The sequence below is a fragment of the Leuciscus leuciscus genome (genome assembly GCF_965113295.1).
Source record: "Leuciscus leuciscus genome assembly, chromosome: 21".
Lineage (NCBI taxonomy): Eukaryota > Metazoa > Chordata > Actinopteri > Cypriniformes > Leuciscidae > Leuciscus > Leuciscus leuciscus.
In genome coordinates, this window is record NC_138745.1 from 5,437,968 (window position 1) to 5,456,443 (window position 18,476).

At 37.6% G+C, this 18,476-nt stretch overlaps 1 protein-coding gene across 1 annotated transcript in view; it reads left to right on the top strand.

Annotated features, from left to right (window-relative positions):
- The window catches only part of LOC309485656 (uncharacterized protein), a gene marked incomplete at its 3' end in the record, with an annotated part of 108,092 nt that extends 89,788 nt beyond the window's left edge, over positions 1-18,304 (top strand). The window contains exons 40-65 of the mRNA XM_082152586.1: positions 2,724-2,958; positions 4,308-4,435; positions 6,006-6,284; positions 7,285-7,380; positions 7,485-7,617; positions 7,903-8,024; positions 8,165-8,443; positions 8,561-8,656; positions 8,753-8,888; positions 10,637-10,764; positions 10,857-11,126; positions 11,216-11,311; positions 11,506-11,641; positions 11,731-11,852; positions 11,944-12,222; positions 12,408-12,503; positions 12,646-12,778; positions 12,923-13,047; positions 13,139-13,417; positions 13,534-13,626; positions 13,721-13,856; positions 14,010-14,036; positions 15,234-15,432; positions 16,461-16,729; positions 16,844-16,989; positions 17,579-18,304. Coding sequence (XP_082008712.1) covers positions 2,724-2,958; positions 4,308-4,435; positions 6,006-6,284; positions 7,285-7,380; positions 7,485-7,617; positions 7,903-8,024; positions 8,165-8,443; positions 8,561-8,656; positions 8,753-8,888; positions 10,637-10,764; positions 10,857-11,126; positions 11,216-11,311; positions 11,506-11,641; positions 11,731-11,852; positions 11,944-12,222; positions 12,408-12,503; positions 12,646-12,778; positions 12,923-13,047; positions 13,139-13,417; positions 13,534-13,626; positions 13,721-13,856; positions 14,010-14,036; positions 15,234-15,432; positions 16,461-16,729; positions 16,844-16,989; positions 17,579-18,304 — 4,764 coding nt within the window. The remainder of the gene's footprint in view (positions 1-2,723; positions 2,959-4,307; positions 4,436-6,005; positions 6,285-7,284; positions 7,381-7,484; positions 7,618-7,902; positions 8,025-8,164; positions 8,444-8,560; positions 8,657-8,752; positions 8,889-10,636; positions 10,765-10,856; positions 11,127-11,215; positions 11,312-11,505; positions 11,642-11,730; positions 11,853-11,943; positions 12,223-12,407; positions 12,504-12,645; positions 12,779-12,922; positions 13,048-13,138; positions 13,418-13,533; positions 13,627-13,720; positions 13,857-14,009; positions 14,037-15,233; positions 15,433-16,460; positions 16,730-16,843; positions 16,990-17,578) is intronic.
- Between the last annotated feature and the right edge of the window lie 172 nt (positions 18,305-18,476).

The following is an 18,476-nucleotide window of genomic DNA, read 5'->3' on the forward strand; positions in this document are numbered from 1 at the left end:
AGCAGGCCTGTAGATCCTGCTCTGCTTCGTTGGTCCATCTTTTTACAGTCCTTATTACAGGTTTAGCTGATTTCAGTTTCTGCCTGTAGGTCGGTATAAGATGAACCAAACAATGATCAGAGAGCCCCAAAGCTGCCCGTGGGACGGAGTGAAACGCATTCTTTATCGTGGTGTAACAGTGGTCCAATATATTACTGTCTCTGGTAGGACATGTAACATGCTGTCTGTATTTTGGCAGTTCACGGGAGAGATTTGCTTTGTTAAAATCCCCAAGAATGATTAAAAGAGAGTCTGGGTACCTTTGTTCCATTTCAGCTATATGTTCAGCCAGCTGTTGTATCGCCGCGCTCACACACGCGTCTGGGCGAATGTAAACATTCGCGAGAATGAATGAGGAAAACTCCCGCGGCGAGTAGAAAGGTTTACAGTTTATGAAATGTGCCTCTAAATTAGGAGAGCACATCTTCTTCAGTGTTGTTACATCTGAACACCAACTTTCGTTAATGTAGAAACACAATCCACCACCTCTCGTTTTCCCCGTTAGTTCCGCGATGCGATCCGCTCGGAACAGCTGAAAGCCCGGCAGATGTAGTGCGTTGTCCGGTATGGCTTCACTCAGCCAGGTTTCAGTGAAGCACAGAGCAGCGGAGTTTAAAAAAAATCCTTGTTAGTGCGGGTGAGGAGAAGAAGTTCGTCCATTTTGTTAGGAAGAGATCGGAGATTCGCAAGATGAATACTAGGGAGTGCAGTGCGGAGGCCGCGCTCGCGGAGTTTAACCAGCGCGCCAGCGCGCTTCCCGCGTTTGCGTCTGACCGCGCGTTTGAACAACACCGCTGCCCCTCCGACGAGAATGTCCAGTAAAACGTCTGAGTAATCAAAATCTGTGAAAAAGTTGTCTGGTGTGTGTTTCCTAATGTCCAGTAGTTCGTCTTTGGTGAAACTGATAGGAAAAGAATGACTAAACGCAGAACAAACCAACAAAAACAACACAATAACTGGAGAGCTCCACACCGAGGCAGCCATCCGCGGCGCCATCTTGGATTTCTATTAATAGTGAAATGGTGTAGAATTACTAATTGCTGAAATACAATAGACCTGTACAGTTTATGTGCATAGGGCACATCATTTGTTTTTGGAGACAGGAATGTACCCAATGCTTTTATCAAAACTGACTTACATAAGTTACTAAAGGAGATTTCTTTGCTGAAAGACACGTTGAATGCCTTATGACTCAATCTTTAAACAATTTGATTATTAATATGGTAGAAATGCCTAAGTTCTTACTGAAATTTCTTCTGAAACTTAGGAAGAGACACATATCAGACCACCAGTCTGATAGTATAGGAGCAAAATCTGAGCACAGAATGTGATGTGGTTGAGATCTCTTCTAAAACTTTAAAGGAGACCATTGTGAGAGTGTTACGCCCGTTTCACACATAGCCTACTCCGTGTTGCGGTGCGTATGCGGTGCCGGAGCAGCACGCGCTAGTGCTTTCACATACTGCGTTTGCAGTGAATAACTGACCAACGGCTGTAGCACAAACACATACTCACTATTTTTTTTTTTCAAATCCAGAAGTTTTACCTGATAAAAGTTTATCAGCAACTTTTATTTAAAAAAAGTTTTGTCAGCATTGCGATTCTCTTTGTACACATACACTATTTAATAGACGTTTAAGCACAATTTAAACAACGTATTATTCAATGCTACTTTAGATTTATATATTAAGTTGCTCAAGCAAGTGGTAAAATATTTAACCATATAGCCTTATAATAAAATCTCAAAAAAATTTAAATTAAAACTTAAAATTGTACAAAAATAGCCGACTCTCATGCCTTTTCTTTTACATTTGAATTTTAATACAACAAATCTTGCATGTCACAAAAACTTGTTTTTCCATCTCCATGAATGAGAAGAGTATTGTTCATTATGTCGCCTGTTGAAGTAAATTGTAGTTTTCCTTGCTTTATCATGGTCTTAAAGTAAAAAAGATGACTGTGAAAAACTACAATTTACTTCAACAGGCAACATAATGAACAACACTCTTCTCATTCGTGGAGGTGGAAAAACAAGTTATTTGTGAAATACTAGATTTATTGTATAAAGATTTAAACTATGCAAAAGAAAGGGTATGAGTCTGCTGTTTTTGTCAATTTTAAGTTCAAATGGATGTGATTTTAATATAAGTACATGGTTAAATATTTTACCACTTGCTTGAGCAACTTAATATATAGGCTAATTATATAGAAGTAATGTATTGAATAATACGTTGTTTAAATTGTGTTTAAACGTGAATACATCTATTAAAGAGTGTATATGTGTACAAAGAGAATCGCAATGCTGACAAAAAACTTTTTTTAAATAAAAGTTGCTGATAACTTCTGGATTTGAAATAAAAATAGTGAGTATGTGTTTGTGGTACAGCCGTGGATCAGTTGCGCACTGCAAATGCAGCATATGTGAAAGCACTATAGCGCTCGGTGCTCCTGCACTGCAACACGCGCCGCATACACACTGCACACGGAGTATGTGTGAAACGGGCGTGAGAAGCAGGAGACTCAAGCTAAAGTCTCCATTTAGATCTTAAAGAAATCTTATTTCTTCGAGGAACATTTGAGATATTAAAGAGATCTCTTCTTTTTTTTTTTTTTTTGGGAAGCTTTCTTCAGACAGCATATATGTTCAATATAGCTCATGTGGTATCCTCTCTTTCATTTCTTAGGGAGATTCTGGTGGTCCATTACAGTGTAAGCAGGGTTCTGTATGGATCTTAGCTGGTGTCACTAATTTTGGGATTCCTTGCAGCACTGGAATTACCCCTGATGGTTATGCTAGAGTATCCGAATTCCAAAACTGGATCTTGGAAAATGTTAATGGACCAGACATTGGATTTGTGACTTTTAAATCTGACGGTGAAGATAAGGACAGCAGCTTCCTGTGCTATGGAGAAGATACAGGTAGGTGTGAAAACAGGGAACAAAACGGATACGCAAAGCCGGGAACACACTTAACGATTGTAAGGCCGATTATGAATGTAATTTGATACTTTCGACTGATCATGCCCAAACGCGCCGAGTCAGAGACAGTCGCGTTCACAGTCGTGTTTAAAATCTGCTCCAGTCATCGGAAACATTCTGTAAGTGTGTTGAGTTCAGTCTTGGAATGTTTCAGCTAGTCGTTAAAGGGATAGTTCACTTTGAAATTAAATGTTTGTATGTTTTAGCTTACCTCAAGGGCATCCAAGATGTAGGTGTCTTTGTTTCCGCAGTAGTTTCAATTTTGATAATTTTAGGTCAAACCGTTCTTGTCTGTCAGTCATATAATGAAGGTCTATGGTCACCACCTCAAAGAGCATGCACAGAGAAGTCCAAATTAAACAATTCCCCATCGTAAGTACACATTGATGGCCTAAGACACGAAACGAGCGGTTTGTGTGAGAAAACGAACAGTATTTATATCGTTTTTACCTCTTCTACACAGCCACGTCCAAATGATCTGAGGGCGCGGGCGCTTCGGTCTGCGCAAGTGCCGGAAGTGATCTCTCGCGCGTGTACGTTACATCACTCATTGTTTACACAGAACAGAAATGGTACTAATTTGCGCTTATCCGGGATGTTTAAACCGACGTAAAAGAAAACAATTACGTATGCTCGCGTGAACTCATCCAGGAGTGGTGAGTTTTCACGAATTCCCAATTTATAAGCCTTCTCTCTTGAAGTTATGGTTGATCGCTCTTTTCGATCCACGCGCGAGAGATCATTTCCGGCGCTTGCGCAGACCGAAGCGCCCGCGCCCTCAGATCACTTGGACGTGGCTGTGTAGAACAGGTAAAAACGATATAAATACTGTTCGTTTTCTCATACAAACCACTCGTTTCGTGTCTTAGGCCATCAATGTGTACTTACGATGGGGAATTGTTTAATTTGGACTTCTCTGTGCATGCTCTTTGAGGTGGTGACCATAGACCTGCATTATATGACTGACAGACAAGAACGGTTTGACCTAAAATTATCAAAATTGAAACTACTGCGGAAACAAAGACACCTACATCTTGGATGCCCTTGAGGTAAGCTAAAACATACCAAAATTTAATTTCAAAGTGAACTATCCCTTTAAGTGTTTCACTCCTGCTTTATGAAATAAAATCAACAATATTTTTTACAGCATTTAACTCGGTAAGTGTTTATTTTGCAATATTAAAAGTTGTGTGGATTAAAGTGAAAGTTTACCCAAAATTGTGTAGTAAGCAGTTTACAGATCGAAATTTCAGCCAGTTCATGTCATTTTTATGTGTATGTACATATAGTTTCAGGCCTTTTCTACCCATTTGGAAATGGAGACATAAAGAATCCCTCTCAAGATGATGGAAGCTCTCCAATAGTATTCTTGGAAAAGCCCTTTGTATATTTTGGACGTGTTTATCGACAGACCTATGTAAGCACATTGTCTTCATAGATTGTGTGTATACATATGTGTCTGTACATTGCATTCGGAAGGTATTCGCAATACACTCCATAACACACAATGACAAAGCAAAAACCAGATTTGCGGAACAGAGAACACTGAAATACTACACTGACATAAGTATTTAGAGCATTAACAGTTGAAGCACCTCTGACAGGTGTTACATCCTCAAGTCATTTTTGGGTGTGATGCAACAAGCTTTGCTCACCTGGATTTGAAGATTTTCTGCAATTCTTTTCTGCAGATTGATGTGTTTAAATTTTGTAAAGCATTAAATGATTCCTCAAAAGGACATTTTCAATATTAGACAATTAAAATCATAATTTTGAAATAATCTGTTGAATTGATTGTTTCATTGTCTCAGTTAGAATAATAAAACTATTAAAATAATAAAAACAGTATTACTTTTTCAGCTTTTACACAAATTACATTAATGAATTGTACATTACATACATATATGTAAGAATTATCATTCTTACATGGTCTTTTTCTTAATTATATTTATTTATGTTATATATTTTTTGTAATTATTAATGTACTTAATAATTATTACTTTAGAGTTTTAAACTGCATTTTATAAATTTTATAAAATTGTATCAAATTGCAAACCTCATATAAAATGAATGTGAAATAAAACAGATCATACACTATCCATTTGTTAAAAAAGAAATCAACTTTAGCTTTTTGTTACATTATAACAAATATACATTATACATTATAAATGCTAAACAAGTGTAGCGATTAGCTGCATATAAAAGGCTACACATAATATATTTCAACAACATTATATTACTAAAATCCACATTATTGCGATCAGAAGTTAATACAACACTCGATGATGGTTTAAAGTGAGTTTTGAGGAAAAGTGTAATATTAATCTTTTCAATTTTGTTATGTAGCTTGATGCTAATTGTAGCTCTAATGCACACTGCGTCAGGAACTATTCGTTTAACAAATTAGTTTATGGAATAGAATTCACACAAGGTCCCAAGAATATGTTTTTTTCCGACTTCAGATAATAGGTGGATTATTGTATAGTGGGATGAAAGTTGTGTATATTGGCAAGCCATGTAATGCCAGAATAAAGGCTACTAATGGCTGAATACAAACAAAAGAATAATGATAAAAGAATAATGAAGATTAAGTCTCATACCGGCAGAGGTGTGAAAGGTTTGTCGAGTGAGAACAATAGAAACATGAATGATCACCTCATCAGACCTTAGACAATAGACTGCAAATGTGTGTTTACAGGGCAATAACATATTTTATTAGCATCTTAGCCTTCTCTAAAAACTCACATGACATGGTCTTACAAAATGTTTCATACAGACATAAGTTTTGAACTGTAAACTCCCAAGAGTCATCTTACTAAATATATGTTGATTATGAGTCTATACAGAATGACTTATGAGCAGCAACCTTTTTATTTTGGGTATGTCATTTATGCCTCACTTGCCAAAATGGGGTATATGGGGTACAGTATCCAATTTATATTGTATAGCCAAATCTCTTTTATAATATTGTTTTATCTCTGCTTCAGGTTAATAACAATGGGCATTTGACATTCGATGAGCATCTTTCAGAGCCGGTATCCAATTATTTACTGTCGCAAGTCAACAGAGACATCATTGCTCCACTGTGGACAGACATGGACAACACTGTCACTGGAAACATCTCCTATCGTCAGGTCACCAGAGGCGGACTCTTACTAGCAGCCTCAAACAACATAAACCAGTATTTTCCCAATCTGAACTTCACTGCCTCATGGCTGCTCATTGCCACTTGGGATAAAGTACCATACTTTAACAACTCACGATCGGTAAGCCAGCCTATATGTTAATGTCATAAGTCTTTTGGAATTTTTGTGTTCCAAGCACTATTCAAATTATTTGAGGTATATCGATTTAATTCCAATATATTTTGGTGTCTCTAAACAGACAACGTTGATGGATTAGAATGATCAAGTTTTATTTTCTCTTATATGTTTTTATTTCTCTAAGAATGCAGGTAAACCCATGTTAGGCCAACATAACTTTCCAAATTGCTCCAAACTAAGATACATTTTAGCAATAGTTATAAAACTAACAGAGTAAAGGTGCGGTCATGTTTTTTTATGTATTCCCGCTTTTGTTTAACCTTATGTTTTCTTATGTGGTCCTTTAGGTTACTTTCTGCCCTGTTCTGATCCTGTTTCCTGTGCCACATGTTGTAGTCCTGTCTAGTTTTTTTTGTTTTGTTTTTTGTTAATTAGTATTTGATTGTTCCCTGGTGTGTCTTGTCAGCTTATTTCCCCTTGTTTTTACCCCTGGTGTTTAAACCCCTGTGTTCCCTGTGTTCATTGTCAGGTCTTGTCCCTCTGTGGATGTTATATGTTGGATGTCTCAGTTCTGCTACTTTGATCATGATTCCTTGTGTTTTGTTTCTGGATTCCTGGTTCTTTGTGTTTTATTGATTTTTTTCAACTCCACTGCATTTGGATCCTCTCGCCCTTGTTTCTGAGTTTCACCAACGCAACACGTTTACCATTGCTTGGCAAAATTTCAAGTGCGAAATCAGAAACTGAAAGCTGATTGGTTTGAAAATTGCTTCTGTGTGAGCAGTGAATTCAATATACAATGAACCTTTTTGCCAACAAATTTCACTGAAACGTCGCTTCAATAATTTGGGTAAAAGTAATAGGAAAGCTGTTTATGTATATCAAAGCACAAAATTGAAAGATAAATATATTTTATTTAAGGCACTGCAGAATTAATCAAGAATAAAAATAACACGACACTCTGTCTATGAGCTATTAGGATCATTTTCTTTTTCTGTAACAGAGTTCATCTTTTCAAGTTGTTTTGGTCTCTGGTGGCTCTCTGTCTTTTGTCATGATGAACTACGGGAATATCTCCTCTACGGATCAATGGTTTCAGGTTAGAAAGAATTAGAGCCGTATCTCTGAACTCTGGCACTAAGATAATATTGGAGAACTTTGTGCCACAAAGCTTTTTTGATGATGATAGATTGTTCTACTCAGGCTGGCTGTGGCACAATAGACTCAACAAATGATTCCTCAATCCCTGTGTCTGATGAAAATAAGCTGTCCAACTCCAGCAATGTCAATGTCCCAGGACGCTGGGTATTTCGTGTTGATGGTGGACCTGAAGAGGGTAATCCTTTGACTCTGTTTAATGACTTTTTTGAAACCATGATCTGATCAAATCAGACCAATTACAACTTAAAAAAAGAAGTAGAAAATGTTTGTGACCAGTGTAATAAGTTTACATTTAAAGCTGCTGTAAGCTGTTGGAAAACCATGCATAAAATATCCCTGATACATTTTGTACAATTCTAATTTAGGGATTTTTGCATCTGGACTTTGTTAAAACACTCAACCATTATAACCACTAAATAATTTACAACTTAATATTAAGATGTTCCTTTTTCAATTGCAGGAATTTTTTACCCATATGCCGATGAGGATACAAAGAACCCTGCGGAGGATTTTGGAAGTTCTCCACTGATCCCTCTGGAGCAGCCATTTGTCTACTTTGGGCTTGTTTATAATCAACTATACGTAAGCAGCATTGTCACATTCATGACATTGTACGCTATCTTAGTTTAATTGAAACAACACAAGTAGCTTTATTTTCCACATTGAGAATGTTACTTGAAAGTCCAGATGACTGAGCTTTCACTGTTTTGGTCTCATAACAGGTGAATAACAAGGGGTACTTGACTTTTGAAGAACCATTTTACCAGTGGTATCCCTATAATTTTCCAGCATACTCGACTAGAGACATCATCGCTCCGCTGTGGACAGACATTGACATTACAGATAAAGGAAACATCTCTTACAGACAAGTAACAGATGGTCATCTCTTGAATCGGGCCTCTAGAGACATAAACCAATATTACCCCAACTTGAACTTCTCTGCCTCATGGGTTTTCATTGCAACTTGGAATAAAGTACCGTACTATGGATACAGGCGGACAGTAAGTCTCTTTTTTGGTTAGATTGAAATAGCAGCAGTTTCTTGCACATAAATGTGTGATAAGGAAACAGAATCCCATGTTCTCTGTATTTATGTTGTAATTCCCTTCATATTCCAGGAGTCGACCTTTCAAGTGGTTTTGGTGTCTGGCAAAAACATGTCATTCACACTCATGCATTATGGTCCTATTGCCCCATCCATATACCCTGTTAAGGTAAAGTAGTTTGAAAAAGACACTGAAATCAAAATAAATCATTTGTATCACTATAATAAATGTAACTGAACTTTTGTCCTGTTATTTGATTGACAGTCTGGATATGACACAAGTGATTCAACTGATTTCTTTTCAATTCCTGTTTCTGACACCACAAACCTGTCATACACAAGCAATGTTAACGTCATGGGTCGATGGATTTTTCGAACTGACACTGCATCAGAACACAATGGTACAGTAATATGATAGTAAAAAATGCATGGCATGTATTGCATATCATGTTTAATTTTCATTTACATTTATGCATTTACCAGATGCTTTTATCCAAAGCGATTTACAAAAGGGGAACATAGAATTTATCAAAGAGCCAGCTAGAGAAGAGAAGAAATGCAGAGAAGATTTTTATGTACTGCAATCCTTGCATTGGCTTCCTGTTAAATTCAGGATTGATTTTAAAGTTCTCCTGTTTGTCTTAAAGGCCCTATCAGGCCTTGCCTCCCAGTACATCTGTGATCTTATCATTCCCCACCCTCCTTCTAGAGTTCTCAGGTCTTCAGATAAACAGCTTTTAAAGGTCCCTCATTGTAATTTTAAATCGAAAGGAGATTGTGCTTTTTCCGTGGTAGGTCCCAAACTCTGGAATAGTCTCCCATTCCACGTGAGGTCCGCTCCATTAATTGCCACTTTTAAGTCTTATTTAAAAACGTATTTATTTTCTTTAGCTTTTGAATAAGTTGTGTTTGATTTGTTGTATGGTTTTAATGTTATCGTTTTTGTAAAGCACTTTGGGGCAACGTCTGTTGTTTGAAAATGTGCTGTATAAATAAAGTTGCTTGCTTGCTAATGTTGTAGAGTGCAAACCTGCATGACTGGGCCGATGATGAGATGTGGTTGGAAAAGCTCTGCTGGTCATCAAACACTACCCCCGGGTTCCTTGCTGTCCTGGCTGGTGTTAGTGTTGTGCACCCCAGTTGATGTTGTGGTCAACTGATGTGTTTGCAGGGATTACAAGGAGTCTTTGCAAGTTGAGCTGCAGATGACGCTCCTTCATCCAAGCAGAGATGTCTGAAAGGCAGGCAGAGATACGAGCTGAGACATTGTGGTCATCAGGTTTAAATGTAATATATAGCTGTGTATCATCTGTAGTGGTAGGAGAAGCCATGTGCGTTTATGATCGTGCCCAGTGAGGTTGTGTAAATGGAGAAAAGAAGAGGAGAGAGCCCTGAACCTTGAGGCACCCCAGTAGCTGATGGGACTCAGACACCCCTCCTCTCCATGAAACCTTGAAAGATCTGCCAGTGAGGTATGACTGAAGCCATCGAAATACAGTAACCTGTGATGCCCAAGTCCGAGAGGCTGGCCAGGAGGATCTGATGGTTAACGGTGTCAAATGCCACAGAAAGGTCCAGCAGAATAAGAATAATTGACTTGGAAGAGAGGAGAATGTTCCGAATAGTCTCCCGGTGTCTTGAGGGGTTACTGATTTTGTTTTGGTAGTAGGATATCTTGGCAGAAGAAGCACTAGAGGTGAAAGAGGACAGGAGACAATGGTATATTCTCAGGTCAGCAGAGTGTTTAGTCTTGCTGCATTTCCTCTCAGCATTCCTGAGCTTGGTTTGATGGTCATGGAGACCATCTGTGACCCAGAGGCTGGAGGGTGTTGCACGTGATGGCCAGGGGATGAGAGGACAGATATTATCAAAGCAGGATGTTAATGTGGAGCATAGAGTGTCCGTTGCTTCAGTGACATCAAGAGAAGAGAAGTGGGAAGTTGGGGGGCAGGGATGCCGAGACCACAAAAGGAAAAGCATGAGGGAGAGCAGAGGTTACGATGAAAGGAAACCAGAGGATAGTTGTTTATTGTGTTGTTTATATGTGTTCAAAACATTTAGAGCAATTTATTGAGCAGTTAATATGTTGTAAACTGCTGGGAGTTGCAAATAAAATGAAATGCTGAAAAATAAATGTGTTTGCTTTCAGGACTGTTCTATCCATTCAGAAATAGGAACAAACTTCAACAGAATGGATTTGGATTTTATGGATTTCCTGTCAATCTCTATTTGCAGACACCATTTTCTTACCTCGGGCTCACATACAGCTATATATATGTGAGGACACTCATTTATGCATTTTGACTTTTTTTAAAGCAATTTATCACTAGCCATTAAAAGTATTTGTCTGTTACTTCAAACCCATTTAGGTTTACAAAAATGGATTTCTTACTTTCAAACGGCAATTGTTTCCATCAAGTCCCCGAACTCTTCCAGTTTACACAGATGTAGACATTGTTGCTCCACTATGGACAGATATTGACAGCAGTGACTGTTACTTCCAAGAATTCATCGGTGTCCGAGTACTACAGCGAGCCACAAATGATATACGTCAATATTTTCCTCAAACAAATTTCACTGCAGACTCAGTTTTTGTTTTTACTTGGGATAATGTGAGATATTATAATACTTCAGCACAGGTACAATTTGTTTCATTATTTGTTTTCATTTGTCTTGTGACTGTGATAATTTGATGGGGGGTTTTTTTGTTCATTTTTTTTTTTTTCAGAATTCCTCTTTTCAAGTACTGCTGATCTCAGGTTCTGGTTTGTCATTTATTGTATTTAATTATGGCAATATTCCTCAAACTAAGCAAATTGCAGTGGTGAGAAAGCTTTTCAAAGTCCTGTATTTTTTTTTATTTTAAAATATATAATAACTTTTGCAATATTCTGGACAGTTCAAATGTGTTTCTAGAGACAGTTTTACAGTAATGTGAAATTTTTTTCTTGGTAGAATTAGCTATACAGCTCCTCTTATCCACAGATCTGTGACAAACATTTTTTTATCATTATTTAGGCTGGATATGACACGATTGATTCAACCAGTTATTATACAATTCCTGTGTCTAACATCGCAAACCTGAACCACTCCACAAATGTCAATGTTATGGGCCGTTGGGCTTTTCGTGTCGACGCTTTGCCAGCAAAACTTGGTAATATATTTTCTCTTTCTTCTCCTGAACTTAATTAAATTTTCATGTTTGTACCAAGGCCATAACATGCAATTGTATTCTTTTTCCAGATTTGTTTTATCCAACTGGCTCTCCAGTCTCTCAGAATCCCTGTCAAAGTACTGCAACCTCACCAGCTGTGCACTTGCAGTATCCTTTCTTCTACTTTGGGCGCAGATACCACAAAATATATGTGAGATGTTATGTTAAACACATTACATTTGAAGAACATTGATGCATTACAAGTCATGTTGCTTCAGTTCATCTTCATATATTTACTATAGGTCAACAATAATGGATTTTTGACATTTGATGAACCATCTTATGAAAGACTCCCCAAGGCTTTTCCTGCCAACTCTACTAGAGACATTATAGCTCCATTCTGGGCAATGTTTGACTGTAGTGTCAATGGAAACATCTACTACCGCTTGGTAACTCAAGGCCGTATTCTGGACCGGGCGAGAAATGATGTCAAACAGTATTTCCCTCTGTTTGGGTTCTCAGTAAATGCAGTCTTCATTGCTACTTGGGAGAGAGTGCCCTACTTGAACAACTCCTTGACGGTGTGTAGATTGAATGGTTACACTAATCTTTAACTTAAGTTTAGTATAAATGTAGTCAGAGATTTAAAAAGTTTTTAAAGGATTGCATTTGTTTAGCATAATTTTGTTAAATGAGTTTTGTTTATAGAGAATTTATAACTGTGTTTTCTCATTGAAACCCAATGTGTTTATTTGACTTTTCCTAGGAATCTTCCTTCCAAGTAATTCTAGTCATTTGCAGGACTCTTTCCTTTGTCATAATGAACTACGGAAATATTTCCTCAGCTAACCAAAATGTTCAGGTTGGACAGAATAAGAATCTTGTTACAAATCTTTAAGATTAAGATAATAATATTAATGGCCAATGGGACCTTAAATAAATGTCTTGGTCCATAATTATCATTATTATTATTATTCTTTTGTTTTGTTTTGTTGTTTACTCAGGCTGGCTATGACACAATAAACTCAACAAATTATTTTTCAATCCCTGTGCCTGATGAAAATAAACTCTCTAACTCCAGCAATGTCGATGTGCCGGGACGATGGGCATTTCGTGTTGATGGCGGGCCTGAGGACGGTAACGTCACTGTTTAATTTAATATAAAGAATATCACATTGTTTGATAAATAGCCATAAAACATAACATGGAAAAAAATGTATGCATTATAAAAATGTCCTCCTTCAAAACTTTAAACACTCATAATAATAATATTGGGAATAGGAATATTCTACCCATATGGAGATGTAGAGGATGAGAAAAACCCACAGTCGGATGATGGAAGTTCTCCACCGATCCCCTTGCTGCAGCCATTTGTGTACTTTGGCCATGTATATGACAAGATATTTGTAAGAAGCATTCACTAATGACATTCATTAATGTATATACCACATAGAGGATGTTACTTGAAAATCCAGATAACATATTTTGATCCTACAGGTGAATAATAATGGAGACCTCACCTTTGATGAGCCATTTTACCAGTCTTATCCCTATCATTTTCCTGCTTACTCGACTAGAGACATCATCGCTCCACTGTGGACAGACATTGATAATAGTGGGAAAGGAACCATCTCTTACCGACAAGTAACAGATGGTCATCTCTTGAATCGGGCTTCAAGAGACATAAACCAATATTACCCCAAGTTGAACTTCTCTGCCTCATGGGTTTTTATTGCTACATGGGATAAAGTACCGTACTTTGGAAACAGAGAGGCAGTATGTTTTTACTCAATTAGAATGCGCTTTTATTGCATAGTATTTTCATTGAACTGAAATTTTTGGCATATCCAGAATGATGCTTGTATTAATGAGGAATTCCCGGTCTCTTCCAGGAGTCGACCTTCCAAGTGGTTTTGGTGTCTGGCAAAAACCTGTCGTTTACACTCATGCATTATGATTATATCACCTCCACCTACGCTGCAGAGGTAAAGCAGTGTGGAAAATGTGTCAATATTGATATTCAGCATGACATTTTTTTGGGATTTAATGTTTTTTTCTTTGTGTTTTCTTCATTAACAGTCCGGCTATGACACAATTAGCTCTACTAATTTCTTTTTAATTACTGATTCTAACATTGCAAACCTGCCATACACAAGCAATGTCAACGTCACGGGTAGATGGGTATTTCGTGTCGACAATTCATCAGAAAGAAATGGTATATGTGTATTAATGAAATGTGTCATTTGCTGTAGCTTAATTCATTTTATAATTGATGTCTCAAAACATATGCATCTGCTTGTTTCTTTAAATAGTGTATTTAACAGAGTATAGGTATATATGTAACATCCACCTCTGTTTTGTTTTGCAGGATCTTGTGACGAAACAAACACTCAAGGTACATCATTTTACATTGACAATTTGGTTTCTAGTGAAATATAGTAAAATAATTGATACCTCTGTTTTTCCTGAAATCACTATGCAAATAATATATCTATAACACAATGTATATACAATCTGGACCGGCACGTTTCCCCTCAGATTTCTGAGGTATCTGAATTTTTAATGCAACTTCCAAAACTAAAACAATTATTTATTTATTTTACCTTTAAAGGGATACTCCACTTTTTTTGGAAATAGGCTCATTTTACAACTCCCCCAGAGTTAAACAGTTGAGTTTTACCGTTTTCGAATCCATTCAGCCGATTTTCTGATATTTAGAAGAATGTCAGTAACCAGACAGTTTCTGGTCCCATTGACTTCCATAGTAGGAAAAAATATATACTATGGAAGTCAATGGGACCAGAAACTGTCTGGTTACTGATATTCTTCAAAATATTAGAAAATCGGCTGAATGGATTCGAAAACGGTAAAACCCAACTGTTTAACTCTGGGGGAGTTGTAAAATTAGCCTATTTCCCAAAAAAGTGGAGTATCCCTTTAAGCATTTAAATAATTATTGTCTGTGAAATATCAGGGTGCTGAAAACTCGCTGTTTTGAATCTTTAGTATTTACATCATTCATGTAGAAGTCTTGTTGGTGGGGTTTTCCATCCAAAATGTCAAAATATTGACTTTTAAATCACTTAATATACTGTACTTTATATCAGTTATATCAATAACTTAAGTTTTATCATTTAATTGAGTTTTATTATTTATTGAGATATTTATTATATATGTAACCCCTCCACCCGGGTCTCCGGCGTGAGAGTCAGGCGCTCTTAACACGGAGGCTAAAGACTATAGCCTCTAGTGTCTGTCACTAGAGCGCCTATTGAGATCAGAGGAGTGAGGTTAATTTCACACAGTGACTACTTGCTGGCCTCCGTTACATATAGACATTTAAAGTCAGACTTATGTGAAAGGGCCTTTTGCTTGGGTGCTTTAATTCATCAGCGCGATCTCAGGAATTAACAATATTTATCTTTTAAATAATATTTATATTTTATATGAGGTTGGGAAGGATCATTTTTTCATCATACTTTCTTTTTGAGAATTTTACTTGCGTAATCACATAAAATGTACACATTGAATCAGGATTTTAAATGGGTCCCCTTCAAATATCAAATGAGGTGAATGTTTTTTGTGTTTGCAGCCTCAGATGATCCTCCCAGTGCTCAGGTGTGTGGGAGAACCACATTCAGCAGCAGCAGCAGCAGGATAGTAGGAGGTCAGAATGCTTCAGCTGGACGCTGGCCGTGGCAGGCTAGTCTTCTTCTGAACGGCAGACACTTCTGTGGAGGTTCTCTCATCAACAAAGAGTGGGTGCTGACTGCTGCCCACTGTGTTGATAGGTAAACTCATTCAACTAAATACTTAATTCACGGTTCGGTACGTTTGTAATACAATTGCTGTGATTAAACAAGTGCTTCAGACATCAGTCACCCTGAAGCGTTCCCCAATAGTGTCTCAGGACGTAGTGTCTCGTTCCCTGTTCTCAGGGAACCAGGGTTACAGTTGTACAATTTTCTTCATAAATCTACATATTTTTTTAAGACATGGTTATGGGTAGGTTTAGAGGTAGGAGTGGGATTATTGGCTCAAAATATATTTTTAATGCTAGATTGTTAATAAAAGTGTCATTCTCTTGTGTCATACACATTTCTCTCCAATAAGTTTTATAGCTTTTTATATCCTCTCAAATGTTATGTTTGGGTTTGGGGGAAGGGAATAATTTATCTATAAAATGGTAAAAGGTCAATTATCCAAATATTTATGATATAAAAGGTTTGTAAATATTTTACGTTTTGTACCTGTAAATGTAAATGTAACTTTAATACCTTGTTTAATTAATACCTACGTATTATCAAGACCAGGCTGCATACTGTATATTGATATTCAAATTTCTAAGGCCTCTAAATTGTAAACATGATCAAAACTTTGCTAAAAAAAAACATTTGTACACACTCTACTACATGGCTTTTGTTCTTCTTCTTTATTAAAAAAAATACCTTTTGGTATTATTATAAAAACGTCCACCTACAGCTCGAGGTCCACATGTCTCCATTGCTGTGAAATCTTTAACTAAGATATATTATTGGCATGTTTGGCAGATATAGATTGACAACTGATATTTATGCATTTTATGCAAGTAATCTGTTATAAAGATCTCATTGATTTACATCACATGCTATATCAGAATTTCATCTTAATTTTTGGCCAAATAATTGTCTATTGTCCATATATTTACATTGTTTAAAGGCTCAATTGAACTGTTCCATTTATTTAAGAAAATATAATTTATTATATTTAATATGACAGGCTTTACAAGGTTACAACTCTTCTTGACTTATTTCTCTGTCTATTTCTTTAACTTCCTCAGCTATTACATCTTTTCTTTAAATGTGGTTTTGGGGCGTCAGACCCAGAGAGGCTTCAACCCCAATGAAGTGTTTAGAAATGTGAGGACAATCATCAAACATCCCAGTTACAACTATCTTACGTATGACAATGACGTCGCTCTGCTCAAACTGAGCTCTCCCGTCAGCTTCACTGACTACATCAGACCCGTGTGTCTAGCAGCTGATCACAGTGTGTTTAACAACGGCACAGACAGCTGGATCACTGGATGGGGAGACATTAGTGAAGGAGGTGAGAAATCATTCCTGTCTAACTTCTTAGTTACATTAAACTCAACATGAAACGCCTTTCACTATCCCATTCCAAACACGACAGAGTAACAGGATTCTCATGTCTTTCCTACAGTGTCCCTCCCATCCCCAAATGTTCTTCAGGAAGTGGAGGTTCCTGTAATTGGTAATAGACAGTGCAACTGTCTCTATGGAGTTGGACGTATAACAGAAAACATGATCTGTGCTGGTCTACTGGAAGGAGGCAAGGACTCATGTCAGGTACACAAACCCTGTTCTGTTCACTTAGTGTCACAAAGTAAAAGAGTGCTTCAAAATGAAAAATAAACAATTAGGCTTTCTGAAATTGTAAGGTTCATGTCCAATCTGTGAAAGATGTTTTTGAGCCACTCTGCTATCAGTAATTGTAATGATTACTTATGAAATGAATGATACTATAAATATGAACTAAAACTGCCAGTAGGTGGTGACAAGTTTTAATGAATAAGTCCTTGAACCTCAGACCAAGTCTCTTTCAAGGAAAGTCTATTCACTTGGTGGCCATATTTGCAATGCTTCTGGGCAGTTATTTATTTTTCATTTGTGCTGCTTCATGTTTTTGTGGAAACATGAAGAAGAAAAAAATCTGGATTTCTTGATTAATAGAAAGTTCAAAAGAGCAGTATTTATTTGAAATATAATTATTTGGGAACATTATGAATATCTTTACTGTCAATTTTGATCAATTTAATGCATCCTTGCTGAATGAAAGTAATAATTTCTTTAAATAAATCTTACTGACCCCAAACCCTTGACCAGCAGTGCACAGTATGTCTCTTTCTACAATGATTGCATTGATATGTATTTTCAGGGGGATTCAGGAGGTCCGATGGTGAGCAGGCAGAGCTCTGTATGGGTCCAGTCCGGTGTCGTTAGCTTTGGGATTGGCTGTGCTCAACCTGAATATCCCGGTGTTTACACCAGAGTATCCCGCTATCAGGAATGGATCACATCCTTTATGTGCAGCGATCCTCCAGGTTTTGTGCAGTTTACCTCTGCTGGAAATTATTCTGACAACAATTACACCTGTCCTGGTCCTACTCTTACTTCTCCAGCTACTTCTCCAGCTTCATCTCCAGCTACTTCTCCAGCTACTTCTCCAGCTACTTCTCCAGCTACTTCTCGTCCTACTTCTCCGGCTACTTCTCCGGCTACTTCTCCTCCTACTTCTCCAGCTACTTCTCCTCCTACTTCTCCAGCTACTTCTCCACCTACTTCTCCTCCTACTTCTCCAGCTACTTCTCCTCCTACTTCTCCAGCTACTTCTCCTCCTACTTCTCCAGCTACTTCTCCAGCTACTTCTCCAGCTTCTTCTCCAGCTTCTTCTCCAGCTACTTCTCCAGCTACTTCTCGTCCTACTTCTCCAGCTACTTCTCCTCCTACTTCTCCAGCTACTTCTCCTCCTACTTCTCCAGCTACTTCTCCTCCTACTTCTCCAGCTACTTCTCCTCCTACTTCTCCAGCTACTTCTCCTCCTACTTCTCCAGCTACTTCTCCAGCTTCTTCTCCTCCTACTTCTCCAGCTACTTCTCCTCCTACTTCTCCAGCTACTTCTCCTCCTACTTCTCCAGCTACTTCTCCTCCTACTTCTCCTCCTACTTCTCCATCTTCTTCTCCAGCTACTTCTCAAGCTACTTCTCGTCCTACGTCTCCAGCTACTTCTCCTCCTACTTCTCCAGCTACTTTTCCTCCTACTTCTCCAGCTTCTT